The sequence below is a fragment of the Gracilinanus agilis genome, chromosome 3 (assembly GCF_016433145.1).
Source record: "Gracilinanus agilis isolate LMUSP501 chromosome 3, AgileGrace, whole genome shotgun sequence".
In the NCBI taxonomy this organism is placed as follows: Eukaryota; Metazoa; Chordata; class Mammalia; order Didelphimorphia; family Didelphidae; genus Gracilinanus; species Gracilinanus agilis.
Window position 1 is genome coordinate 459028085 of NC_058132.1, and position 27746 is coordinate 459055830.

General features: G+C 38.5%; 1 protein-coding gene across 1 annotated transcript; it reads right to left on the bottom strand.

Annotated features, from left to right (window-relative positions):
* Positions 1-203: 203 nt before the first annotated feature.
* RAB9A (RAB9A, member RAS oncogene family) lies at positions 204-26801 on the bottom strand. Its single transcript, XM_044670370.1, has 4 exons — positions 26663-26801; positions 6986-7031; positions 4610-4711; positions 204-1749 (listed from the first exon to the last, which is right to left on the bottom strand). The coding sequence occupies exon 4, from the start codon at positions 1714-1716 to the stop codon at positions 1111-1113; it is 606 nt and encodes a 201-aa protein (XP_044526305.1). The 5' UTR covers positions 1717-1749; positions 4610-4711; positions 6986-7031; positions 26663-26801; the 3' UTR covers positions 204-1110.
* Positions 26802-27746: the final 945 nt, after the last annotated feature.

Below are 27746 nucleotides of genomic sequence, written 5' to 3' on the forward strand. Positions count from 1 at the left end.
TCAGACACTTCCCAGCTGTGTGACCCTGGGCAAGTCACTTGACCCCCATTGCTTACCCTTACCACTCTTCCACCTATAAGTCAATACAGAGAAGTTAAGGGTTTAAAAAATAAAAAAAATAAAATAAAAAAATAGAATGGCAGGAGGGGGAAAAAAATCATGAAAACTGTTTCTTAAAGAAAATCTTGTCCCATCACCAGTCCTTCACTGTCTGCATTTTTATTCTTTTTATTGGTTTTTGCATATATAATTCCAAAATATGTAGCATATTTGTTCTTAACAAAGTTATTAGAAAAGCTATATATCTCTGCTCTAAGGATAACACCCATAAGGCAATACTACCAATTTAATCTCTCCCCCTTAAGAGTAAAAGCAGAATGTCCTTGACCACAGCACTAAAAGTTCAATGAAAGTAAAGGCTATACCAATTTCTTTTAAAAATAGATTTCTCTTTAAAATAGAGACTATCACAGATAGTTACATTTCCAGATACTTTGTAATAATAATCTTTGTTCTTTTTAAAGTCAGTCAGTACTGACATCTAAGAAGAAAAACAATGTTATATCCCAAGTTTTTGCCTTATATCATTATACTCATACAATTCAGATAAAAAGTTAAATAAAGTTTCACTCAAGTCCAAGGTAATTTTGTGATTTAAATCTTTAATATTGAGCATTTTAAAAATGTGTTTTCAATGAACCAAAAATGAAATGGTAATTTTGTAAAAATATATACATACAAAAATGTGGTCTCCATTTGAATTCTAGGGGAAAAAAATAATCCAAGTAGTGCTTCTAGAAATTCAAGTTTTCATTTTAATTATAATTATTCATTTGATTATTAGCTATGTGAGTTAACACATTAAAATTTAAGTAACCATTTGTTTTTACACCCTTATTTATAAATGTTATGTGCTTTTAGTAAATAGGTTACTCAAAGAATGAATATTTTCCCTTCCACCTTCTAATGAAGCAGCAGTAGATTAGTTTAAATTTTATTATTAGAATTGGACTTGCTGGACCTTTATTCTATGACCCCCTTCCTCCCATTTTCCCTGCCCCATTTTGTAAATGAGTTGATTAGAGCTACATTGGCAAAGCTTTTTAACAGTCAACAACAAGATGAACTGGGCTTAGGCTTTCGGTGAAGATTGACTGTGTCTGTTTGAATAAAGTGATCTGACCTATCCTCAGTAGCAAGAATTCTTCTAACAGCTTCTTCAAAAGCTGCTGCAACATTTGTGGCATCTTTTGCACTTGTTTCAAAGTAAGGATAGTTGCCGTTGTCCCTGCACCAGGCCTGGGCTTCTTCTGTAGAAACCTGTCTTTCATTTATATCAATCTTGTTACCCAAAATCACAAAAGGAAAGCTTTCAGGTTCTTTGACATCTGCATAATAAATGAATTCTTTCTTCCAGTTGCCCAAGTTCTGGAAACTTTGAGAGTCATCTACACTGAAAGTAAGAAGGCAACAATCAGAACCTCTGTAAAATGGTGTTCGCAGGCTTCTAAATCGTTCTTGACCTGCTGTGTCCCAAATCTGCATGGTTACAAAGTGTCCATCCACTTCCAAGTCTTTATTTAAAAATTCCACACCTATTGTGTGGAACAGCTGGCTTTCAAATTTGTTAGTGACATATCTATTCATAAGAGAGCTCTTCCCAACGCCACCATCTCCAAGGAGAATTACTTTAAAAAGTGATGATTTTCCTGCCATTGTTGAATGAAAAGATCTCTTTACTTCAAAATCCTAAAAAAATAAAAAGAGAACAATCATAACTAAATATTTTAATTCCTGCTCAGGCGAACTTAAAATTTTAGAAAATTTTTACAGACATTGAAACATTAGAGAGTACTGTGCTTAAAGAAAATAGGTAACATGCACATAAACTCAATCTTTTTTTGTCGGCTATGAAAGGTCCTGCCTAAGAAGTGAGCTTTTGCCTTCTCCAACCTTGAAGATCTTCAGGTAGTATCCAGGGCAGCCTCTTGTCAGATAAGTTTATAAAAGGGATTCCTTTTAGGTATGGGTTGGACTAGATGACCAAAGAGGTTCCACTTACAATTCACGTTCTATGACTCTTAGATAATCCTTATGATGGAAAGACTACAAACTACCAAGTTAAACTACTTCCCAATATGTGTGCAGCACTTACATCATCCTGATAGTACAAGGAATATTGTACTCACTTTACAGATGTAACTGAAAGTTAAAAAGGTGAAGTGATTAGCACCTAGCTGGCTTTGCTTCATCTAGCTAAAATTACTTTGGGTAGCTTTCAAGTTCACTATAGAGAAAGCAGTTTATCTAAAATGCTAGGAATAGGAACTTTAAGTCAGGACTCCTGATTCCCAAGTTTAATGCTGTGTGAAGGGAACTCCCCCCCGAAATCATGTACTGGGGTCATCCTACCTGTGTCTTTGGACTGTTAGCTTGACATCACGTGAGAACGCTCCAAACATAGGTCATGGGAGATGGTGACCTAGGCATACGACCCTGAACGTAAAGATTACAGGACCCCTTAAGGGTAAAGGAGAAGATAAAAGAGCGGGTTCCTTGGATGGGGCAGGGTAAAGGAAAAGGATGGTGATTGAGAGAGAGCCATGAGGTAGAGGGGCATGTGGCGAGATTAGAATAGACTTAAATAGCTCTATAACTATCTGTCCTTTTTTATTCAAGTAAATATTAATAAACTATGGAAACTAAGCACCAGTGTTCATTTTAGTTTTTACAATGCTCCTTCCACTGCACACTACCCATGCCTCTCTATTAAAAATCCATAAGTAAAGTTTTATTACAAAATTAACAAAAACAATACAGAATTATCTTTATTATACTAATTTATGCCTCTTAATACTTTATGAATATAAGATTAGTTACACTGAGTTAAAAAGTATGCATCTTCCAACAAATTGAGTCAGTACACAAAAGATCAACAATGTAATAATAAATTCTCTTCCCCTCTAATAGAAACATGAAGCTTTCCCTACTTTCCCAAATTTTAGAAAGCAATCAAAACAGCAGTAGAATATGGTTTGAACAAAACAAAAAACAACCACCAAATATGATTTGGTTAACTTTACCAGACAAGGACATGTTAGCTACTGAGGAAATGAATTTGACTTTGTCCAAAGTATTCTATTGTCTTCATTAAAGTTACTTTGGATAGCAGTCAATTTACAAATAAGAATCATCAGAAAGAAGTTTTACAATCCATTTGGTGAGAACTGACCTATCCAAATGTTAACTGGTTCTGCTGTCTTTGATGAAGCAGAAGGGTTTGAATGGGCAAAGTAAACTCAGACAGGTGGGTGGTACCCTATTGTAAATAAGAGTTCTGGCCAGGACTCAAGAATACTTAATCTTCCAGAATTCACATCTTACCTCAGACACTTCCCAGCTGTGTGACCCTGGGAAAGTCACTTATTTAATCTAGTCTGCTTTAGTTTCTTTATCTATTAAATAAGTTGGAATAGGAAATGGCAAACTGCCTCTGTGGATACAACTGAAAAGTGACTAAAATTGAGAATACAAATTTAGTACAATCTAAAGCCTAACAGCATTACACCCTAACACAGGGCAAGAATCCCAGACCAAAGCAGAGCCTGCTTTTCTGTTACTCTGAACCCACAGGGCTTTCCAGCAGACCGACTACAGCTAAACCTACAGCAGCCTACTGGAACTTCAACCAGGGGAAGGCTCAGAGGTGTACTTGCTTGGACCCAAACCAAGGTCAGCAGCCTGCAAAGGTCAAATGAGGAGGGCAGTGTTCAGACTTTGGTCTAAATCAGACCAACATGGGAGCAGAGAAAGCTTACAGATCCCTAGGCTAAGCCGTTCCTGAGATCCTGGACAACACAGTACTCAATACCAACCTCCTATCCCTCCCATCCCCCACCACAATTGGGCCCTAACATCAAATCCTAGTCAGGAAATAGACTGGAAGAATGAACAAACAAAAAAAAAAATCACACCAAAAAAAGCTATGGTGATAAACTCTCAAAACCCATAGAGGGAGACGAATGACTCCAACACCCATAAGCAAAGCCTGCCAGAAAAACAACTTGGGCACAAATTCAAGTAGAATTTCTATAGGATATAAAGCAAGATTTTGTGGGGTTTTTTAATGAACTAAAAAATTATTTTTAAACCATATGACAGAAGAACAGAGAATGAGAAAAGAAATTAAAAGTCATGTAAGAGGGAATTAACAAATTAGAACAAGAGGTACAAGACCTTACTTGAGCAATGAACTTCCTGAAAATCAGAATGGACCAAATAGAAAATAATGACTCACTAAGAATCATTAAGACTGCCTGAAAGACATAACCAAAAAAGGAACCTAGACATTGTATCTCAATAATTTTTATAAGGAAACTTTCAGATTTTTAGAACTAGACAGCAAAGCAGAAACAGGAACATCCGAAAGAAATCCCAAAATGAAAGTTTTTAGGAATAGTTTGCAAAAAAATAGAATTTCCAAAAACTACAAGTCACAAGAAAGAATCCAAGTTCTAAGGAGATACTCCGAGAAACACATGATGCTTAGAAACCACCACGATAATAGAAAGCTTGAAATACAGTATTTCCAAAAGCAAGAATTACTTACCCAGCAAAACGAAGTATAATTCTACAGGGGGGAAATGCACCAAAAATCAAATAGAGTATGTCCAACCATTCCTGATGAAAAGACTAGAGTTGCACAAAAACTCTAAAATACAAATACAAAAGGAAGAAAAAAACAACAGAGATAAACATCTGTTTACACATTCTTATATGGAAATAATACAAATATCCTATCCTCAAAACTCATTTTATCAAGAGAGGTTATAGAGCCTAACTGGACAAAAAAGTCTGGGAGTAGTTCTGTTTTGTTTTGATAATCACAGAATAATGGAAAAGGAAGGGAAGAGAAATACTACACACTGGGTGAGTGATATCTAGGAAGGAAGGATACTTAAAAGAAAAAGCTAAATGATTTACAGTGAAATTATAATAATGAAAGACTTCATTCTTTCTTAGATCTAGATAAATCTAACCCCCCCCCCAAAAAAAACAAAAAGTAACCTCTAGAAACTATTGAATAGGAATAAAAAAGAATATACACTTCCATAAATTGACCATGGATTATTTGGACAGAAAAACCTCAAAGAGATGCAGAAAAGCAGAAGTATTAAACATTAATGTGACCCTTTACAAACCACAATACAATAAAATTACATTCAATAAAGGGCCACCAAAGAAACTCATTAAAAAATTAACTAGAGATTAATAAATTAATCCTAAAAAATAGGTGAGCCAAATAACAAATAAGTGAAACAATAATTTCATTAAAGATAATGACAATAATGAGACAATATACCAAAATTGTTGGAATGTGGCCAAAGTAGTTCTTAAGGGAAAATTTTTAGCACTAACCACTTTCATCAATGAAAGAGAAAAGAGAAGATAAATGCATTGGACATGCAGTTTAAAAATCTAGAACATGACAAATTTAAAGATCACAATTAAACATCAAAATACAAATCCTGAAAAATCAAGAGATTAAAGAAAGTGAAAGCAAAAAATCCTATTCAATGTATCAATATAACTAAGGAGGGGTTTTTTTGGAGGCAAGGAGGGAAATAAACCATTTTAACTTGATTTAATATGAAGAAAGTCAAATTACCACTATCAAAAATGAGGAAAAAAGAATTCAAAACTAATGAAGAAATAAATTAACAATTTTGTCCACTTGTGAACAAAATCAATAACCTAAGTGAGATGGATATTTACAAATAATATAAAATGCCCAGATTAAAAGGAAAAAAAAAAAGGGCTGTCCAATCTCAGAAATAGAAATTGAGCAAGCAAACTTCCAAAGAAAAGATAGGCTAAAGCCAGACTGTTTAGGGCTTTAAATTCCAAAGAGAAAAATGTATACTTTATCCCAGAAATAAGCACAAGCCACTGTAGCTTTTGGATCAAGAGAGTCAGTCCAATGCTTTAGGAACATTACTTTGGCAACTGTATGTAAGATGAATTGGAGGAGAGGCTGAATTTGGGGAGATACCAGTTAAGATGCTAATTACAATAGTTCTGCCAAGGGATGATAAAGGGTGATGAGTTATGACTATCATAAGTAGAGACATTTAAAAAAAAACAAATAAAATCCATAAATCACTTGTTTTTTAAATTGTTAAGCTAAAAAAATTTTTTTGAGATGTTTCAAATTTCTAATTTATGAGCACTTATCTCAACACTTAGTAACTGTGACATCTTGGGTAAGACAAATCTTAGTTTTTCCATTTACAAAATGAAAGAGATAACACTACAAATGCCAGGGGGCTGCTGCAGTGATCAATTTTGTATTCTTAAAGCACTATGTAAATTGTTACTATTTACCTGGCTTTATCTTTAAAAAATGGAGTCAGGTATCTATTGAGGACATATCAGATTCTTAAATTACAATAAACACTAACATAAATATTTGAAGAACTGAATTGTGATATGCTTCCAAGTCTTTTTAAAAGAAAACTAAATTCAGAGCTTTTAATAAATTAACCATACAAATTCAAATATTAACATTAACTATAAAAATACTTTATAATAATACACTATGCACTGAGTATTTTATGAAGAATTTCTAACTCATGTAAATCCCCAGGTTTTTCAAAAAGCTTTCTTAATTTTATAGAAATATTTTTTTTAAGTTTTACTTTTCTAATAATTTCTCTCTTACAGCTGAGCTAGGTCCTCGAAAAAATTTCAAGCAAATTTTAAATACGAAATATAAGGGGTCTGAGCAATCAGTGGATTGAGGGTCAGGACCTCCTAAATTCAGATCTGGCCTCAGACATAAGTGACCCTGGGAAAGTCACTTAACCTCCACTGCCTAGCCCTTATCCCCTGGAACCAAAATACAATACTGATTCTAAGAAGGAAGGTATGGATTTTAAAAAGAGAGACACAGAGACACACACAAATAACAGGCCATAAACTTTACCTTAATTTTTCAGATCAAGTACATCGTCTGCATTACCAACATTGTTCTGCAAATAAAAATGAAAGGTCTTAGTAAAGTGTGTTCATTGTAACTCTGTCAGAGTATATGATAAACCAATTTTATACTTTCCAAGAACATATTGGCTTATAACTTATAACTTAGTGGGACAAAAAAGAAAATTGTAAAAGTTTTTATCATAAATTTAAGCTGAAAAGAGCTTTAAGAGGTTCCCAAGTCGTAATAATTGTACCAAGGAATGGCTCTGTCATGGAACATCATAGAATCTCCTAGGAAAAGGCAAATAAGGAAATTGGCTTCATCTTGAACTTATAGGTAATGATAAACATTAATTTGATTACAATTTATTGGGAGCACAGCAAAAAAAAAAAATAAAATCCTAGGAAAAAGTCACAGTCCATATACCATCTGTTGCAAAGGAAGAAGTAGGGAAACTCTGTGAATAACCTCATTTATTAAGTTAGCAAATACTTTTGATACTTCATGACTGCAATGCAGGCAAGGATGGCAAAATTATGTTGGTTAATATCAACATGGCAAGTACTGAATCACAAAAAGTAAAATTAACTATTGCTCGACATTTAACGATTATGGGTCACTGAAGAATCAGTTACCCTTATGCAGGCAACAGGTTAAAGCAAAGGTCAAAGATAGAAAGGATAACATTTGAAAATGCCATCACTTAAAAATTATAGGGGCTCCAACTCCACCTAGTGGTTCCAAAACATGGGAAATAGAAAAACTGATGGTACTATCAACTATCTTTTCCCTCCAAGATTTTAAGAAATATATTTATTTTTAACATTCTTTTTTAAAATTTTGAGTTCTAAATTCTCTTCAGCCCCTCCCCAACCACTGAAAAGACAAGCAATATATCAATTAAACTTTTTTTTTTTTTAACGGTGATAGTCCTAGCAGATTGACTAATATGACAAAAAAGGAAAATGATAAATTCTGGAAGACCATGAGAAAATTGGGACACCAATGCACTGCTGGAGTTGTGAATTTAAATCAACCATTCTGGAGAGCAATTCGGAACCATATCCATAGGGCTATAAAAACAGAATATTATTGTGTGGAAGAAATGATGAACAGGCTGATTTCAGGAAAAAACTGGAAATATTTATATGAACTGATACAAAGTGAAGAAGGAAGCAAAACCAGGAGTTATACACAATAACAGGGATTCTATATCATGATCAGCTATAAATGACTTAGCTATTATGAACAATGCAATGATCCAAGACAGCTCCAAGGGACTCATGATGAAAAATGATATCTACCTCCAGTGTTGGACCCTACCCCCCCTACCCCACCCACAAGACTGAATGCTGTGCCCACCCCACCAAAGACTGGGTCCCAGACCTCCCCCACCCACTGAGTGCTAAGTGTGTCCTGCCCACCCCCCCCCCTTACCCCACAAAGGGGAAGGAAGAAGTGCTTCTATTGGACTGCTGGGCAGTGGGGAGGGGGATGTGAAAAATGTCGTCAGGCATGGTAGAGAAGGGGAGTAGCTCCGCCCAAGCCTCTCTGCCTTTCTAGTAACAAACCTGCAAGGGAGGGTGTGATGAGATTAAATCTACCTTGCCCATTCTCAAATCTAATCACCAAAAGTGTAAATAACTCCACTTAACTCACAAGTTGAGAGGTCTGTGACCCTCCTATGCTAGAGTGATGAATCAGAATTGACTGACTGCCCCCTAGGCAGTCCTAAATAAAGCATCTGTTGTGATTGGTCAAGTAAACTAAGAGGAAGGCATGCACAGGAAGTGACGAAAGAAATGGCCTGGATAAATTAAGAGAATTTCCGAGGCTTGGCCTTTTGTCTCTTCTGGTTCCTGTCTTGGATCTGAAAGGTCTCTTCTTCTTTGTGTCTTAGACCTGAAGGAACTCTTCTTGTTTGTGGCTTGGACTTGAAGGGCTGGACCTGGGACCCTAAGACCTTAGTGAGACTGTTCTTAAATCTTTCCCTGGTGAGTGAAGAAGGCTGACTACCTTCCAGAGGGGCCCTTGATTGGGAGAAGCCCTCGTGACTAAACTCCTTATTAACTGACTTTTAGGCCCTCTAGCTGGGCCTCTAGAGCCCTGCCAGAGTAAAGCCCAGACTTGAATACAAATCTAGTTCTTAAGTTAGATCTCTTACTCTACCCTCTTCTCATCTCTCTACTTCCACTCTGTCCTATATTTTGTAAATAAATTACTAAAATCATTTTAGGAATTGGTATTTATTCAGTTCCTTGGCGACTATACCTTTAAATATTAATATATCCAATCAAAAAACCCCTTTTCCCTCTTACAAGGGGGACAGGTGGCCACATGCCCACAGAGAGCACTGTGTGCCATCTTTGGTACCAGTGCCATAGGTCTGCCATCACTGTGATAGTCTCGGTATAGACTGAAGCACATTTTCCACTCTATTTTTCAAGTTTTTATGGTACATGTGTCTTCTTCCACAACATGATGAATATAAAAATGTGGATTACATGATAGCATACGTATAACCAATATCAAATTCCTTACAATCTATCATCTCAGAGAAGGGGAAGAAAGAAGAAATTTTGGAACTCAAAACATGAGAAAGCAAATGTTTAAAATGTCTCTGATATGTAAATAAGGAAAAATATTTTATTATTATATTTTAACTGAAAGAAGAGGGAAAAAAGAGAAATGGTAATAGTCATGTAGATCAGTGAATAGAAGGCAGCCAAAAGAACCCACAAAACACCTCAGGCAGCAAATACTTGTTCTTGCCAAGCATTGACATGGTGGCCAAGGAAAATGGTTTATAGTATGTGCCAGGGATGGAAAACCTATGGCATGCATGCCAAAGATGGCACACAGAGCACTCTCTGCAGGCCCGTGTGCAGCCCTTACCCACACCCCCAGATTCATTACTATAAAGGCAGAGGGACTTGGGCAAAGCTGCTCCCCTCCCCCTCTCAACTGTGCCTGATGACATTTCTTCATATTCCTCACCCCTCTGCCCAGCAGCCCAATGGGAGCACACAGGGGGTTAGGGGGACAAACTCACAGGTGGCAGAGCTGGACGGGAGCAGAGCACTGGGTCCACTCCCCTCCCCCTTTACACTCACTGAGAACATTCCTCATTTCACCAAACCCTCTGCCAAGCAGCCCAATGGGAGCGCTTTCTTCTTCCCCTGTGTGGGGTTGGGGGGGGAGGAGGGGGTTGAGGGAGCATGGCAAGCAATCTCTAAAAGGTTCATCCACCACTGGTATATGCTGATTTGCAAAATAGGAAGGAGGAACTGAGCAATCACAGCAATAGCAATTCACTGAATTTCAAAAAGCAAAGGAGAGGAAAATAAACTTCAAAAGATCTTTGTATGAGTCCATATTAAGCCAAATCATGCCAATGAAAAACAAGAGATGAAATCCAAAGGATAAAAACTGAGGTTAAATGAAACAGATCTACTAGTGTTTCTATAGTGATCCATTCTTATCAGTAAAGATAGTGGATACAATTACTACAATTGGATCTCATATATTAGGTGAGAAAATACTAATGGAATTTAATAAAGTAAAGTCAGAGAAAAGTATGCAGAACTGAACAAAAGCAAGCTACAGATTCAATTTTTTTCCAATTATTTCTTTTCTCTTCCTTTCAGATCCCCCTCCCCCCCAAAAAGAAAAAATAAACTTTTAACTACCCTTGTAACACATATTTTCAAACAAACAAAAAAATTCCATATTAGCTATTCCTAAAAATGTGTCATTCTGCATATTGTTTATCACCTAGAAGATAGAGAGCCTTCTCTACCATTGTGGCCAATTATAGTTCTTACAAAGTCTTTAAAAATTGTTCATTTTTACAATGCTATTATATTGTAGACTGTTCTCCTGGTTCTGCTTACTACTCTGTTCCAAGTGAAGTAAGAAGAGAGGACAGGTGAAATTCTAGGTAATACTTGACTCAATGGCCATGATCCAGAACATCATACAGTCTTCCATTTTATTTTCCTCACCTCTTTATTTAGACTGGTAGAATATTAAACACCAGAAGAATATTAAAACTAGAGACAAATTAGTGATATAATTGGTCATGATGCTAGAGGACAATAGTAGTTTTAAAATCATTCCAGGAGCCTGAGAGAGGGACAGGTACTTTGAAAATAACCTAACTTAAAGTTGGCCTGCAGTTGGTTGATTCAGTGGATTGAGAGTCAGGCCTAGAGACCAGAGGTCCTGGGTTCAAATATGACCTCAGACATAGACTTCCTAACTGTATAACTCTTGACAAGTCACTTAACCCCCACTGCCTAGCCCTTACCACTCTTCTGCCTTGGAACCAATACACAGTATTATAGGAGGGAGATTTTTTGTATTTTATAGGTATATATTTAAAGTGTGGTCGCCAGGAATCAATAATTCAGATTGATTCCATAATTAAAATAGACCCAAGTCAGGATCAGGTTTAAGGTAGTTTATTTACAATTAGGAAGGTAAAAGGTAGGGAAATAAAGAGAGGGAGAGGCTAGTCCAGGCCTGTAGAGGCCTGGACAGAGAGAGAGGGTTAAAAGGCTAATTTAAACTAGGCTACAAGCCACAAGACCTTAGCAATCAGAGAGGTAAAGGCCTACTTAAGGTAGAGTTTGGAAGAACGTCAAGGTAGGCCAAGGAAGTCAGCCTAACTTACCCAAGTGACAATTCAGAGTGGAAGCAGTCTGAGGTCTCAGCTGAGAACCTTCAGCACCAAGTTCAAAGCGGGAACTGCCTCAACAGGAAGTAACCAACATACTTGAAGAGATAGTGTCTCTTGTCACTTCCTGTGGGTCCACCCCTAATTCAAGTGGATAAATGGCAGCCTCTATACTGATTTGGACTGCCCTTTGGGCAGTCCCTTGTTCTTGATTTGTTACTTATTGTCACGTGTGGGTAACTCATATCCCCTCCCCACTAAGGGAGGTGGGGATGACATCATCTTGGGTAAGTAGAGTTTTGACTATGAATGGGCTAGAGCTAATTCCATTTACACAGTATTGGTAAGGGTTTTTAAATTTTTTTCTTAATAAAAATAATAAATAAAAAATAAAAAGCATTACCAAATTCAAAATAGAATTAGCTAGTAAGAAGAAACAACCAGCAACAATTAATAAAAGTAAATAATAACGGGTGGAATTACATTATCTTCCATTGCTCTAAGTCAACTAAAAAGCTGCTAAATTGAAAAGGGCAGTTGAATTAAAAAAATGTCTCCCAAATGCTTCAAATTTTTAAGCAGCTTTCTACATCCCTTTTACTACTTTCACTTCCAAAAACTTAAGCAGAAAGTTAACAACTCCAATTTAAATTTAGCAATAGATAAAACTTAAGAGTTAGTCTTTATACAAAGGCATGGCTAATCCTCAATACTGAGGGATCTCTAGTTATCATATGACATTTTTATGGCTTGAAATTCCTGAAATACAAAGACTTTAATTAGTCAACTTTTATTATCTAACACTATTCTCTGTGGGAGGAGGAAGAGAACAATCCAAAAACAGGGTGTTTCAAAATCTTAGTGCTGTTTTAAGCTATTAAAGCTGTATTACATTTAGACTTGGGACAAATTTTTAAATTTCCATTTGGATGGAAGTTTGTTTGATTAGCTTAATATAGTGACTGGTGACTGACAGATGGTAGATGCTTAAGAAATGTCATTTATTAGCTTTCTTTGAAATTCATTTGAGAAATGAAGCCACCAGGCCCAACATCTGGAAGAATATAAGGTCTGGTAAACTATCCCATTTTCCTATCAAATCTCTCCCTAGAGGCAGCTACAGCTAGATGGCTCAATATATTGAGAGCCAGGCCTAAAGATGGTAGGATCTGGGTTCAAATTTGACCTCAGATACTCCCTACCTGTGTGACCCTGGGCAAGTCATTTAACCCCAATTTCCTAGCCCTTTTTGCTCTTCTGTGTTGGAACCAATACTCAGTATTGATTCTAAGAAAGAAGGTAAGAATTTTTAAAAAATAATCTCTCCCTATAATGCATTTCATTAGAAGATAATACTGTTATTTTCAGATAAAGAAATCAAAACTATCAATAAGCACATGAGAAAGTGTTCTAAATCTCTAATAGAGAAATGCAAATCAAAACAACTCTGAGGTACCACCTCACACCTAGCAGATTGGCTAAAATGATAGCAGGGGAGAATAATGAATGTTAGAGGGGATGTGACAAAATTGGGACATTAATGCATTGCTGGTGGAGTTGTGAACTGATCCAACCATTCTGGATGGCAGCCCAAGAGCTCTAAAAGACTGCCTGCCCTTTGATCCAGCCATACCATTGCTGGGTTTGTACCCCAGAGAGATCATAGATAAAAAGCCTTCTACAAAAATATTTATAGCCGCGCTTTTTGTGGTGGCAAAACAACTGGAAAATGAGAGTATGCCCTTCAATTGGGGAATGGCTGAACAAATTGTGGTATATTCTGGTGATGGAATACTATTGTGCTCAAAGGAACAATAAACTGGAGGAATTCCATGTGAACTGGAAAGACCTCCAGGAATTGATGCAGAGTGAAAGGAGCAGAGCCAGAAGAACATTGTATACAGAGACTAGCAGGAAATTGGAGCTATCAGTGATGAACAGCTTTAGCTGTGGTGCCCAGCCAATCTCCATTGCTAGCTGTAGGCTCCTTTAAGGTGTTGAGTGAGTGGCCCCTCCCTGCTGGAGTAATTGCCTTCCTACTGGGTGAAAGCAGAACCCAGCAGGAAGTGGAGCTCATCTTCCTGGTTACAATGGAGGCTTGGCTTCCACTCCTCAGCAAACTCAACTAATTGATATTCTGTCCACTCTCCTCAGTCTCTTTAGCTTTGGTGATGATATAGGAATTACAGGAACTCACAGATTCAGGCTAGGGGATTTATTTTAAAACTGGGAAGGGAAAACTGAGGTAAGAGGGTTCAAGATCTTGAGAAGCTGTTGCTAGGGGCAACTGGCAAGTGTTGACAATGGACCCAGAAGGTAAGGTCAGGCTGAGGGAGCCATCCCTCAGCCAGAGACAATCTGACACTGCCCTGATGCTGTTTGATCCACCAGCTAAACAGATGTAGTTGTTAAGTTGGTTTAGGGGTGTCCCTATCCTAGGTTACTCTAAGCTAAAATCCTGCCCATGTTCCACAACTCAACCTCCCTTCAACCTCCCTGGGTCCCCAAGGGGAAGTCAGGGGTAGCTGGGTGTCTGGGTGAGGTCAAGGAAATCAGAACCCCAAGGTTGGGTTTGCAGGGCTTTAAATAGTCCCAGCCCAACTGTCAGCTGGTACATGGGTGGCACCTGCCAGGCCAGAGTTCCATTCTGCTGACAGGATTGCCTAGAGTAATATTGCAAATGCAAGAAATCCTGCATTACACACTCCCTCTCTTTTCCTGGGAACGCAGTTTGTGGAGGTTGGGGGAGAGCCAGGCAGGAAGTTTACTCACGTGGTTTTATTTAGGTTTTCATACTTTTGTGCTTTTATTTCTTCTACTTCAGGTGAATACTAATAAATCTTATAAAATATAATACTTGTAGTTATTGGATATTACTTTAAATTTTACATTTTTGGCAACACGAAGCCTGGAGTTTGGGACCCTTATTCTTATCTTAAAGACATATTAGCTTTAAAAGCCACGGCTGCTCCTCCTCCTCCCTCTCCTTGCCCCCACTTCCTGCTGCATTCTGTCTGCGTCCATCTGCCTGCACCAACACTCCTCTGCTACTGCCCTGAAGCACTGGATTCCCCAAGTTTCCTGCAAAGAAGGTAATGTATAAGTTTCCCTTATACTACTAACAGATGAGTTAGCACTGGCCCCCCCTGCCTCTCACAGCCCAAAACCCATAACCACAAGAGTTGAGCACCACTGATTTTCTGCTGGTTTGGGGCTCAGATGGCGTTTAGACTTTTAGACCAGCAGTGTAGCACAGACCCACCACAAGGAGAAGAGTAGGCCCTTTCCATGCTGCCACCCCACCCTCCTTCTAACCCTGGGTTTTTTCCTTGCTCCTGGCTGAGAGGGTGGAAACTGAGGGGTTAGCCCATATAGGGGTCCCCCATGCCACCCTCTACACCCTAAAACCCAGCACAAGCAAGGGGGCAAGCTAGCAGCTCAGTGAATTGAAAGCCAGATTTTTGGAAATTAAATTCTGGCTTCCTAACCCAACCATCAGGTGCAGCCTGTATTCTATATTCAAACACCCTCTTGTTCCTGGCATTTTTTCCCCTGGGAGGAGAGGAAGGAAGGTTACTCTTCTAAATCTCTTAATTTCACTCCTAGACAGTGCATACTGGAGTAGTGCCACCAACAGACAAGAAGTAGAACTGCAAGCATGGCCCAGTTTCCTATCTCAAACAGCTCATAGCGTTAGGATGTTTTTTCTTACTACTGTTCCTGGGAGTATCTGTACCAATTGGATATTTTGAAATTTATCTATTCCTCCCCAAGAAAAAACAACTGAAATATATCTTGAGTAATCTCAAGACGCAGAAGGGAGATTCTACCCAGCCTCTGCAACACATCCAATATGAGGTTCATCCACATTATGCTCAATGCAGAAAACCCACTCAGTATGGAGAACCCCAGAGTGTGACCAACAGAATCTACATGGGTAATGATAATGGGGAGAGGAAAGAACCTCAAAGAGTCTGGAGGTGAATTTTAAGCTTTTTCAAACTGTAAAAGGGAAGTCTTTGTTTTCTCTGAGTTTACACTTATGAAAGGGAATCCTTTATTACTTAAGAGAACTCACGAGTCACTTATTTAAAAGAGCTCCATCCTTCTAACTGTCCCAAACTTGTGAATCCTATGATCAGAGTTTACACCCTCAGAATCTCAGTCAGGAATCTGTGAACCCTTTTGATGAGTATTCACCACTCCAGAAGGTGTGAACTGGTTCCCATAAACACTGCCCCATTGGCAGTGCTAAACAATTTGGAAACTCTGATTGACCCCTGTGAAGAAGGGCAGGTATTAAAAGTCACCATAAAAAGCCATTAATCCTACAGCTTGGGCCAGTCTTGTGAAGATAGTCTCCTGACTGGAGTCTTTGAGGGAGCTTATCTGGAGACAATGGCTTGGATTGTGGGCTTGGTGCTCAGCTTCAACTTGGACTCTGACTCTTGGAGTACTTTGTGGAGTGAGTGAAAAGGCTGACTCCTTTCCTAGTTTCTGGAGAGACTAGCTTCCATCTTGGAAGAGGCTGCATGATTACTCACTAAGGTCTTCCTGGTTAAGAGCTAATTAATCTCTGCCTGGATTAAGATAGGATAGATAAACTTTTCTATCCCCTTCACATTTCTCTACTTTATTGTTTCCTCTCTATTTTGAAATAAATTTCTGACTCAAGATATAATAAATATTGGCAACCACATAATTTCATAAAATTATTGTTTTCACCTTTACAAGACTCCATTGTCTTGTTGATGATTACTGTCAGTTTGTTCCCCTCCAAATAGTGAAGAAGTCTCTGTAACATAGCTATTAGAATTGGAGAAACGGATTCTTGAATTCATTACTCATACCCTGTCACATATATTGTATTTGCTGATTGTTTGCTTTAAAATTCAATTGTTTTTTAAGTTCACATATCAATCTAATCTGATATAATCTGTTACACTATGTCATTTACAGCTACTGTGTTTTGGCCATTAGCTATATGTTCTTTACATTGTCTTTATTTGTACCCTCCCCCATGATTGGACTAGAGAAAATACCATTATAAAAATTCATAAACAATGTGGACAAACTCTTTTCTATGGCAAAACCATAGATCTTTATGGATGCTAGGTTTATCACTAGATCCATCAAGGTCACATGTAGCCTTAATGGCCTTTTGTTCCTTTTGGCTTTGTTAATTGTGTAGGATTTGAATTAATATCCAACATCCAAGAATTATATTTTATCAGGTTCATTAATAATCACTTGAAGTAGAAGGAATAAAAAGGAAATAGAAGTAAAACAAAACTTAATTATCTAACAAAATCAAGACCACGTGAGCAATAGACTCCTGGCTCTCACCTCATGCCACCTCTACCAAACTGATCAGATCAAGAGAGAGAGGCATGGCTACACAAAATTTATAACCTCCCTAAATCAGCAGTAACATGAGAAGGAGAGGGGGGTGCTGGGAATCATGGTTTTTAGGGTAACAGATTCTAATTACACAATTGACACATAGATGATTATAGATGGACTCCATCAAACTGGTTACAACCCGTATACAATCTTTGAAGAATTTAATGAGCTAAAAATCTCAATTGATTTTAAGGGGTCTTCGGAAATGATTTTCAGATATCTAGTAGCACCACTACCTCTGATCATTTGCCTACCTTTGACTTGTTTGTAACAAGAGGAAAGGATCCATTTTTTGAAGTGAAGTACAATCGCACTATTGTATTCCCCATCTCCGCATTTATGAAAATGTAATGGATGAGACATCAGAAGTGATTTTCACTACTGTATTCCTCACCTCCACAATGCAATGGATGGGTCATATAAATACATGCCTTTTATGACTATTACAGTCTCATAACAGAGGAGGGAGGTTTCCCAAGGGGCTTGGTTACTCCATGATGGGTTATAACCTCATCTAGGAGGTAGGAAGGATTTCCCAGGGAATTTGGTAACCCCAGGGAGTATTTCCCATGGAGCTTGGTGGCTCCTAGATGGTTTTTATATTTGTAACTCTTCAACTTACTCTACCCCTCCACCAGAATGATCTAGATCAGTGATTCCCGAAGTGGGCGCTACCACCCCCTGGTGGGTGCTGCAGCAATCCAGGGAGGCAGTGATGGCCACACTTTTTTTGTATTACATTCTATTCTGAGTTCAATAAATAGTTTCATAATTTCCAGGGGACCCTAAGTAAATTTTTCTGGAAAGGGGGTGTTAGGACAAAAAAGTCTGGGAACCACTGATCTAGATTCTTAGTGACATTTTAGACCCAAAAGGTTTTCATTGGCGGTTCAGAGGGGTTTTTTTTTTTGTTGTTTGTTTGTTTTCTGAGCTCTCCTGCCAAATTTTGGAATGATGGCATCACTAGACTTTGTTAGAAATATCTCAGTTAAAGTTGACAGATTGGCTAGAACTGGAAAACTTGTGACAAATATCCATAAGCTTCTAAGGTTTTAAAATGTCACATAGCAAATGGCTATAAAGACTCATATGAATCCTAATGATAGCAGATTTGTTTGCTATTGTCATTAAATGGGCGCTTGTGATTTTAGGGATTTTGGAACTTCTTTGAATGTGCATTAGCTGCTGTACTATTGTTTTAAAAATCTGTTACTTGGTTAAAATTATGTGCATTCACTGTGGATCATGACCATTTAAAAAAGAAATGGATTTCACTTTTGGTGAGAAACCTTTGTAATGTGCCTCTACTTGGCTGACACTTTGTCATGGAATGTGAGCTGTATATTTTTGATTTTTTAAAATTTTATTATTGTTTTTCCTTGTATGTGCAATAGAGTATTTGAGTTTTCTTTTTCTCTTTTTTGTACTTAAAGCATATGTTACCAGTATTAATGGTTTTTTAATTTTGCATTAGAGGAAGTTTAAAATGTCCATTAGCCCGAATGTCAATGCATACCCAAAAGCTCTAGACTATGGAAATTTATCATTGCTTGTTAAATATCATGGGACTTTGGTTAATGATTATGTCTGATTCCAGGAGAAGAGATCACAAAAGAGCCACTGCAGAGTGCCAAGGAGCACAAGGTCAAGGAGACCAACCAATCCTGGTGGGATTGATGAGATTCTGTGCCAAAACAGGGGGACCTGAACTTATTTTAGGGTTGGAGGAAGTGGCTGTTTGACAACATCAGATGCAGGATTCCCTCCTGCCAGATCCAGAACTCTAACAAGTACCTTAGTTTGGCTGCCATTTTGGCTACCCTATCCCTGAGAGCAAAGGTAAAATCAGGGCAGGGAATGATATTTCCCTTCTACTTCAAAATCTAATCCCTTTTTCTCTTTCATAGTATGACAATTTTCTGTAGTCCTGGCTGCTGATTGATTAAGTGCATAATTGCTACTACAGGTTTATGGGACATAAATCACTTTCGGGTCCTGATTCTAGGGCCTGTTATAAGTTTATTCTTTCTTACTTAGAATTTTTACACAAGACATTGATATTTTATGTTTCATTCAGAAGTTACTTTTTTCTCTTTTACTTGGGTTTTCTTTTTATGTTTTTGATTTTCTTTTGACAATTGATTCATATATCTCATAACTCAACCATATATCTGGAGTGATCCATGTGTTGGTCAACATCTTTCTCAGGGGGGATTGTATTACTGTCAGAATTCCAGATTTATAAAAATTTTTTCTTGTTTGAGAGTAATTTTAGGATAAGAAACTTGCTACCTCCCCAAATCAAGAAAGTGAACTGTTTGGAGAAGGCACCATAAAGAAGACTGCAGAAACCACACACTGCACCAAAAGATCCAGAATGAACTTTGGGATATAATGAATTGAACTGCCCTTGATTGACTTTTTGTCAATGTGCCTAGCAATCGTTTTTTTTTCTCTTTCTCTTCTGTTTCCTTCTTATCCCCAAATTATTGTAATTTTCCCTTAGAAAGTACAATATTGTATGTACCTCTAGTTAAAGATCTTTAGAGATATAAGTTGGCTATGTGTAATGATTCATTGGGGAAACTAGACATGAAAATCTGAGAGATTCCTACATGCCCCCAATGGAATTACAGGGGGGATTATATAATTAGAATTTGCTCCCCAAGACTCTCTTTCTCAGAATCCCATTTGCATATACTGCATACATACTAATGTGGGGAAGATATATTTTGTGGTAACCCCACCTCGCTCTCTCTCTTTTCCTGGTAACATGGTTTGTGGAGGTTGTGGGAGAGCCAGGCAGGAGAGGTTTACTCACGTGGCTTTACTTAGGTTTTCATATTTTTGTTCTTTTATTTCTTCTACTTCAAGTAATTACTAACAAATCTTATAAAATATAATACTTGAAGTTATTGGATATTAATTTTAAATCTGACAATTCTAAGACAAGGTAAGTTTTAAAAAAGCACACAACTTCAACATTCACTGGTTCTTGCATATGATTGACTGTTGGGTCATAACCAGAGTAGGAGGGATTTTAATGTCATAATATCACACCTAAAGAGTGTGGGAGACAGCTGGGTGTCTCATCTTCTACACCAAGGACAGCATACCTCCAAAACAAAGGAAGCAGGTAGGCTAGGACAATTCATAGCTAGTATAGCTGATAACACCCCATTCATGAACAGCCCATGTTTTAAGGTAGCACAGTAAGGCAGGAGGTAGGAGAGAAGGAGTGACCAGAAGAGAGAGGTGTCTCATCCAGGCACATGCAATTGGTTTCCAACCTCTGAGCTCACAGGTAGGAAACTATCAGGGGTTTGGCTAGCAAGGCCAGTTAAATGTGACAAAGGGCTAAAAATTTCCATCATGGAATATTCTAGAAGGGGCAGGGTAAGATCAGGCAGGATAAACTTGTTTGCAGGGTCAACTTGTGGCAAACAGTAGTTAAGGTTTTGGGGGAGTGGGGAAGCAATGGCAATTTTATTTGATTATATTAATATCAAACCTTGAAAATAATCCACTCATTTCACTTGAGTGTCTAAACCCTATACAGGGAAAAAAAAAAAAAACAAAAAAACAAGAAAAAACTCTGCTTCTTTAAGAACATGACTGTATTCATTATCAGGAAACATACAACTCTGTCTCCACATTTTATACATAGTAAGCATTCTGGGGCACAATAAGCTTTATATAAATATTAGTTGTTATGATTACTCCTGACTAGACCAGAGCAATAACAAAGTCACAAATCTGGGCAGACAAGTGGCACTGTATAATGTGTAAATAGAATTGGCTCGATCCCATTAATAGTCAAAAATCTACTCAACCCAGGCGTGCTAATGATGTCACTCTCACCTCCCTTAGTGGGGAGGGGAGACGAGTTACCCACACGTGACAATAAGTAACAAATCAAGAATAAGGGACTGCCCTTTGGGCAGTCCAAATCAATGTAGAAACTGCCATTTGTCCATTTGGATTAGAGGTGGACCACAGGAAGTGATGAAAGACACTATCTCTTTAAGTAAGTGAGTGAACTTCCTGTGGGGGCAGTTGCCGTCTCGAACTGGAAGAAGAAGCATCTCCTGAGACCACAGACAGATTATGCTCTATATTGTCACGTGGGTAAGTTAGGCTGACTTCCTTGGCCTAGCTGGGCCAATTCTAAACTCTGCCTATCTGGCTGTTGGGCCTTGTGGCTTACAGCTTCATTTATTAAGCTCTGTAACCTTCTTCTCTCTCCGTCCAGGCCTTTGGCCTGGACTAGCCTCTCCTTTTTCTCTTTATTCCTACTTTTACCTACCGATTGTAAATAAACTCTTCAACCTGATGCTGACTTGGGTCTGATTTAATTACAGAATCAACCTAAATTGTTGATTCCTGGCGGCCACATATTTTTTAATATATATATCTATAAATACCTAAATTTTCCCTCTTACAATAAAGAGTACTAGGCCTGGGGTCAGGAAGAACCAAGTTCAAATCCAGTCTTGCAAAATCAATGTGTGACCCTGGACAAGTCACATAAAACCCGTTTTGCCTCAGTTTTCTCATCTATAAAATAGGCTGGAAAAGGAAATTACAAACCACTCCAGTATCTCTGCCAAGAAAACCCCATAAGGAAGGCCACAAAGAGTAGACATAGCTGAAATAAGTAAAAAAAAAAAGTCATACATCTTACCTGCACACAGAGTAGCAGCTTGAGCAGAATAAGACCAAGGACTTATTCTGGCACCAAAAAGAAGTGAATAAATCAAAAGCTACTTTTGCATTTCCTGTCATTTTTCCACCTCATGTTTCACCTATTTACTTAAACCGATGATTAAAATGGAACTCAGTGCCACAGGTCCCACACCCCCAACAATGATTAATCATCTGGGAGGGAAATTATGAGCTATGAGCTAGAGCCAGGACCTCAGTCAGCCACATGCCAGGAGCTTGTGGATGTGGACCTCTCATGTGAACTAATGTTCTACCATTACCAGATTCCAATGTTTGCTGTGTCAAAAGACTTAAATAAACAAAAGAAGGCAGTATTTTCTCTTAGAATGTTAGTAAACTTGGCTTCTTTCACTTTTCACTTTCATCCACAAAAAAAAAAGGCAACAAAGTACAATTTTAAAAACATTTTCCAACTCTTAAAGCTAAAAATCAGCAGTCTGAAAAAAAAACTACTTAATACACCTAAGCCTTTAAATTTCACATCCAAAAGGAAATTTAATTTAATTTAAAGGAAATTAGAAAAAAGTGGGGTTTTCATTTTGTTCCCTAAAGACCCTGAATAGCATACTATAAGAGCATATTCTCATTCCCATATACATATATCATATATTTTATTTTTCCAAATTTCAATCTAAAGGTGTTTTAAGTTTTTAATCTTTCTTTTCCAATTGACATTAATATTTCAGAGAGGTTTTCTTAGTGATCTTTCATTAAAATTTCTCTTTGTAAACTGTTTAAAAGGCTGCTTCAGGGGCAGCTGGGTAGTTCAGTAGATTGAGAGTCCTGGCCTGGTTTCTTCAGTACCTGGGTGGCAGAATGGATAGGGTGCTGGGCCTACACAGTAAGACCCGAATTCAAATTCAGACTCAGATACTGGCCTAAACCCTAGGCAAGCTGCTTGGGATGGTAATAACACCTATCTATCTAGGTATTTGTAAGGATCAAATAAGATAATTAATTGTCAAAGAGCTTAGTGCAATGCCTAGCACATAGTAGGTGCTATAGAAATATAAATTCCTTTTTTTATCCCCCTTTACCCCAAACAATAGAATATAAGTTTAGGATCTTATTCTCAGAGTGATATGTTATGTATCAAGGTATATCCATGAATTCATTCCATCATTTCGATGAACTACATGTATTTAAAATGTAAAATAATAGTTTAAGAATCCAAAGTGTAGTCTGACTGTAGAGCGGGGCTTATCAGTGACATTATAAATAAAGCCCCAAAGAATCAAATTATCTGACCTTGGCCTAAAGTTCAAACACCTTATTTCCCAACCTTTTTTTCCATTCATAACTGTGAACTTCCAAACACACAATGTTTCCCTCAACCCTCACCCTCATGGTTCAATCAGATGGTCTTGTTACTTATTTCAGAAAATTTTAGCATTAGAAAATACCTCAAAAGTCACATAATCTAAATCAAAACTAAATAAGAATGCCCTTTTAAACACCCCTGACACCTTATTGTGAACTCCAGGAATGAATATCCCAAGGCCTCCTGAAGCAGCCTATATCTACTCTCTCTCAATCATTATTCTTCTTCAGCTTTGGCACTATCAATCACTCTCTCCTACTTGATATTCTCTTTAGGTTTTGGGGAGGCACCATTTTTTTTTCTTTCACTTCTTCTCACACCTGTAACTGATTGATTCTTCTGTCTCCCTGGCTGGACCCTCTTCTAGATCACACCCTCAAACCTTAAATGTACCTCAGGGACCCCTTCTCTCTATATATACTTGGTAACCTCATCAGTTCCTATGAATTTATCATCTTTATACTGATGATTTTCAAATCTCCTGCCCTAATCTCCAACCACCTTTCAAGGGGATGTCCAGTAGACATTTTAAATTGAATATGTCCAAAACTAAATGCATCTTTCCCCTAAACCTCTTTACTTTCAAACTTCCCTAAAATTGTCAAGGACACCACCATCCTCCCAGTCCCCCAAGCTCACAACCTAGATGTCATCCCCAATTCTTCAATCTTTTATTCCCTATATCCAATATGTTGCCAAGGCCTGTCAACTTTACTTTTGCAATATTTGTCTAATATGTCCCCTTCTCTCCTGACACTGTCTCCATCCTGGTACAGGCCTAGACTACTGTAATAGCCTCCTGCTAGTTCAGCCTGCCTCAAGTCTCTCTTCACACCAGTTCAAAGTCAAGACCTGAAACCATTTTTGATGATATTTATCCAATTTTACCAGTTATAAGCTGTACTCACTGCCTTGTATGTTCTGCCATCCCAATCCCAGCCTGAAATTCCTTCCATTCCCTTTGTATTAATCACTCTGACAAAAGCACTTTCTTCTTTGCCAACACCACAGGTATTTGATTCATATCTAGAATTAAGTATGCATCTTAGACCTCAAAACAGATGAAATAATATATATAAAATGCTTCATAAACTGTAATGTTTATGTAAATATAAAATATGTTAACATTTGTATAAGTGTCTAAGGGTTCATAGTTTAATTCCCCACAGTTTGCAAAAGTAGTTGCTAGATAAAAACAAATACAAATGCTTTAGATCAATTACTTTAAAAACAACTTAGTACTCAATTGCTATACTCTAATAGAAATCTGATTACCTATGATTCCAATTTCGATATTTTTCCATTAAAGAAATACAAAATTAGGAAGTCTATATTTCCTGTTTAAGCATTAATTTAAAAAAAAATTCAGAGTTTGGAAGGCCTTTAGAAGTAATCTAATCTGACTTTCAAATTTTTAGATGAAGACTTACAAGGCCCAAAGTGTTGAAATATCTTTCCCAAGGTCATGGGGTAATAAAGATCAGAGAATTTGAATCCCTATCTTCTGACTCCAGTTCCAACACTTTCCTTCTCCCCCAGAATCATACACACAATTAGAAGATGGTCTCTAGTGCAACTCTCTCATTTTCAAAGATGAGGCACTTGATGCCCAGAGACTATACGTGTGATTTCTCCTAAAGAAGCAACCTAAACTAGTTGCAAAGCCAGGACTAGAACTTCTAAGTCCAATCCTATAACTAACTTCAAAAACTGATATATGATATCACTTCTTTTTTAGCATTTTTACTCAGACTCAAAGGTCTTAATGGGTTTTCAATTCAATGACCTCCATATTCAAATTACCAATTCTATCTGAAATATCTGAATCAAACATTCATTTCAAAAACCTATTCAATTACTCTCAGATTAGCTGACTCTTAAGGAAGTGGACATGATGACATAAGTTTCCTTCCAAGTCTAAAAGCATACAAATCTACAAAATCAAGACAGAAGATAGTGATACTTGTATCTCTTCCTGATAACAGCTGATAATTTAATGCTGGGGCAGTGAGCTCTTTATTTGAACATGACTTTAAAGTCAAAGGTCTGACTAGCATTTGTACAACACTAGCATTCCAAAGAATCTGGATTTGCCGGTGGGGAGAAGGGAGAGGGGAGAATGGAGGAAAAGAGAAGTGGCAGAAACAGGCCATACTTAGACCAAAACGAAGTCCTCACTAGAGACCTGCCTTTGATCCTTAAGAAGTGTCCTCAAGTTCGAAAAAAAAAAAATGACAGAAGATATTTATACTTCTCCCTAGTTTCAAAGATCCCAAATAATCAACAAATAGTAATAAAGTATAAAAAAGCATTAATATAGTGCTTTAAGGTTCATCAGTCAATAAATATGGCCTACTATGTGGGGGGACGAAAAGAAAGGCAAAAAAGACAGTCTTTGCTCCCAAGAAACTCTCTTTTTGCCTTAACCTTGGTACGGCTCTATCAAACAAAGATTTTATCATGTGTAATGGGGAGAAGGGTCCTACAATAAGTTTTACAGAATGCTTATTAAAAATCAAAAGAGAGTGGTCACTATTTTAGACTTGTGAAACTTTAAAATACACAAGGTATCAGTTTCCAGGGATCTCGGTCATAAGATCTGGAGCTTTGCATAAGAAATTAACCTGAAATAGGTTTAAACATAACTTCAAGCAAAAAAACCCGACAGTACAGACTGAATACAGAGTTCCGTATTTTCTAGTTTCACCCTCTGGAGTTTGTTTCAAAGCTACCAGCAGAGATTGAAGACAAAAGACTTTTGTTTTTCTTTTCCTTCTAGTAAGGAAAAAGCTTCCAGGGGAGCCGAGGGAGCAGGGGAGGTTGATGGTCCTAAAACCCAAGTTTAAAGATTTTTATGCGAGACAAAATGCAACAAAATGAGCCCGGTCACGTGACGTAGAAGGAACTGGGTGGATAAAGATATTCCTGCAAAGAACTAGGGTCATGAGACGGGACGTTTTCCACCCCCTTCCCCCCCAAATCTCCGCGGTGAGCGTTTAAAATTCCCGTCCTGTCTCACCAAGTACGAAGAAAACAAACAAGAAAACCCCGGGATCCAAGGGCAGGGGGATCGCATCAGCGCTGGATCGGGCTCTTCGCGCGCATAACTTTTTAAGTTGAAACCTTTTAGATTTCAAAACACATAAGGGACTCCCGGCCCTACCGGGCCCCGGTGGGGGTGGGGAAACGCTCGGCTTTCTCCCTCGGCAAGTCGGGGAAATGCCTGTTCTCTACCCCCGGCGTCTGGGGCGAGTCAGCAGCCGGGCACGTTGACCCCCAACACTGCACCCTCATCCGACCTAGAAAAGGGGGGGAGGGGCTTGTCCCGATGACCGAGGGTCAAAGGTGAAAAGACCCTGAGGCGTACTCTGGGTGCGCCAGGCGCTCGAGCGCTCCAGCCCCGACCAGGCTCTTTCGGGAGAAGCGAGCCGAGCCGGGCTGTGCGCCCTCTCTTCTCAGCGCCCAGCACCGCTCCAGGGTTGCTGGGGGTCGGCGGTTCCAGCGCGAGTGCAACAGGCCCCTCCCCTCCGGGGACCCCAGAGGCCCCGCTCACCTGGTCCCGGCCCAAGACAGCCAAGGGCCACTCCGGGGATGAGCTGAGCTCCCGCGGATCGGGGGCGTGGGAGAGGAGAGGAGAAGGCTGAAGTGGAGGCGCCGCGGGTGATGCCCGGCTCCGGCCACAGCCACTTCCATCTAAAGTGGAGGGAGCAACATGGCGGCGGGGCGGGGGCGGGGCCGAGACCATCTCCGGGGGGCGGGGCGGTAGAGAAGCCATTCGAGTGTCACGTGACCCGCTCTCCATCCTTTTTTGCTTCCCCAAATGCTCCTTACTTATTCCCTCTCCCCAGCCCCGCCCTTCCGTACAACGCCGGTATTTTTGTCCCTTCGTTCGTAATTTTATTAGCGCCTTCTTTGCGGGCATCCCCCAACTGCGGCCCCATGGCCGCGAAAAGTTCGGGACCTGCCGAAGTGGTAATGTATGGATTACCTCCAAGTGGATGCTGTAGATGGTGGGATTACCGATGCCCTAATATACTTTATGTGCTGCTTAATTTTTTACTGTCATCTAGACAGCCTGATACAGTGAAAAGAGTCCTGGACACTTTTTTAATTTGAGTTAGGGTTCAGGAGCTAACACAACTACTGACTGGAATGACTACGGAGGAGAAAATTCATTTCTCTGAACTTGTTTATTTCCCTGTTAAAACATTTCTACCTCACACAGGGAGAATTGTTAGAGAAAAATGCTTTGAAAGACTTAAACCAATTTGGAAATATGAGCGATTGTCAGTTTTAGTTAGAGCTGGCCTTTGACGATGTATGCTGGGTGTTTGATACTAATGATGGTTTCTAACTTTGCACCCCCATGAAAAAGAAAAATCAACAGGCTGCCAAACTTACTATTTAAATAAGGCTGATCTTCAGACAATACACAATTTCCAAAACTGCACTCAAAAGTTTCTCCAGCTTGATAAACCCTGCCAAGCCCCAATTTAATTGGCATAATACTGTAAGCTGAAGATAAGTTAAATATGCATAGGATATGAGTGTAGCGCAGTCCTCAATCATGTAAAAAAGTATTTTTAGGTGTTCCCTACAAAATAAAAAATGGATTAAGAATTCATAGTAATCCTTAA

Bases quoted from the DNA above. Each gene is read 5' to 3' on its own strand.
- RAB9A (XM_044670370.1), bottom strand. From the start codon at position 1,716: ATGGCAGGAAAATCATCACTTTTTAAAGTAATTCTCCTTGGAGATGGT.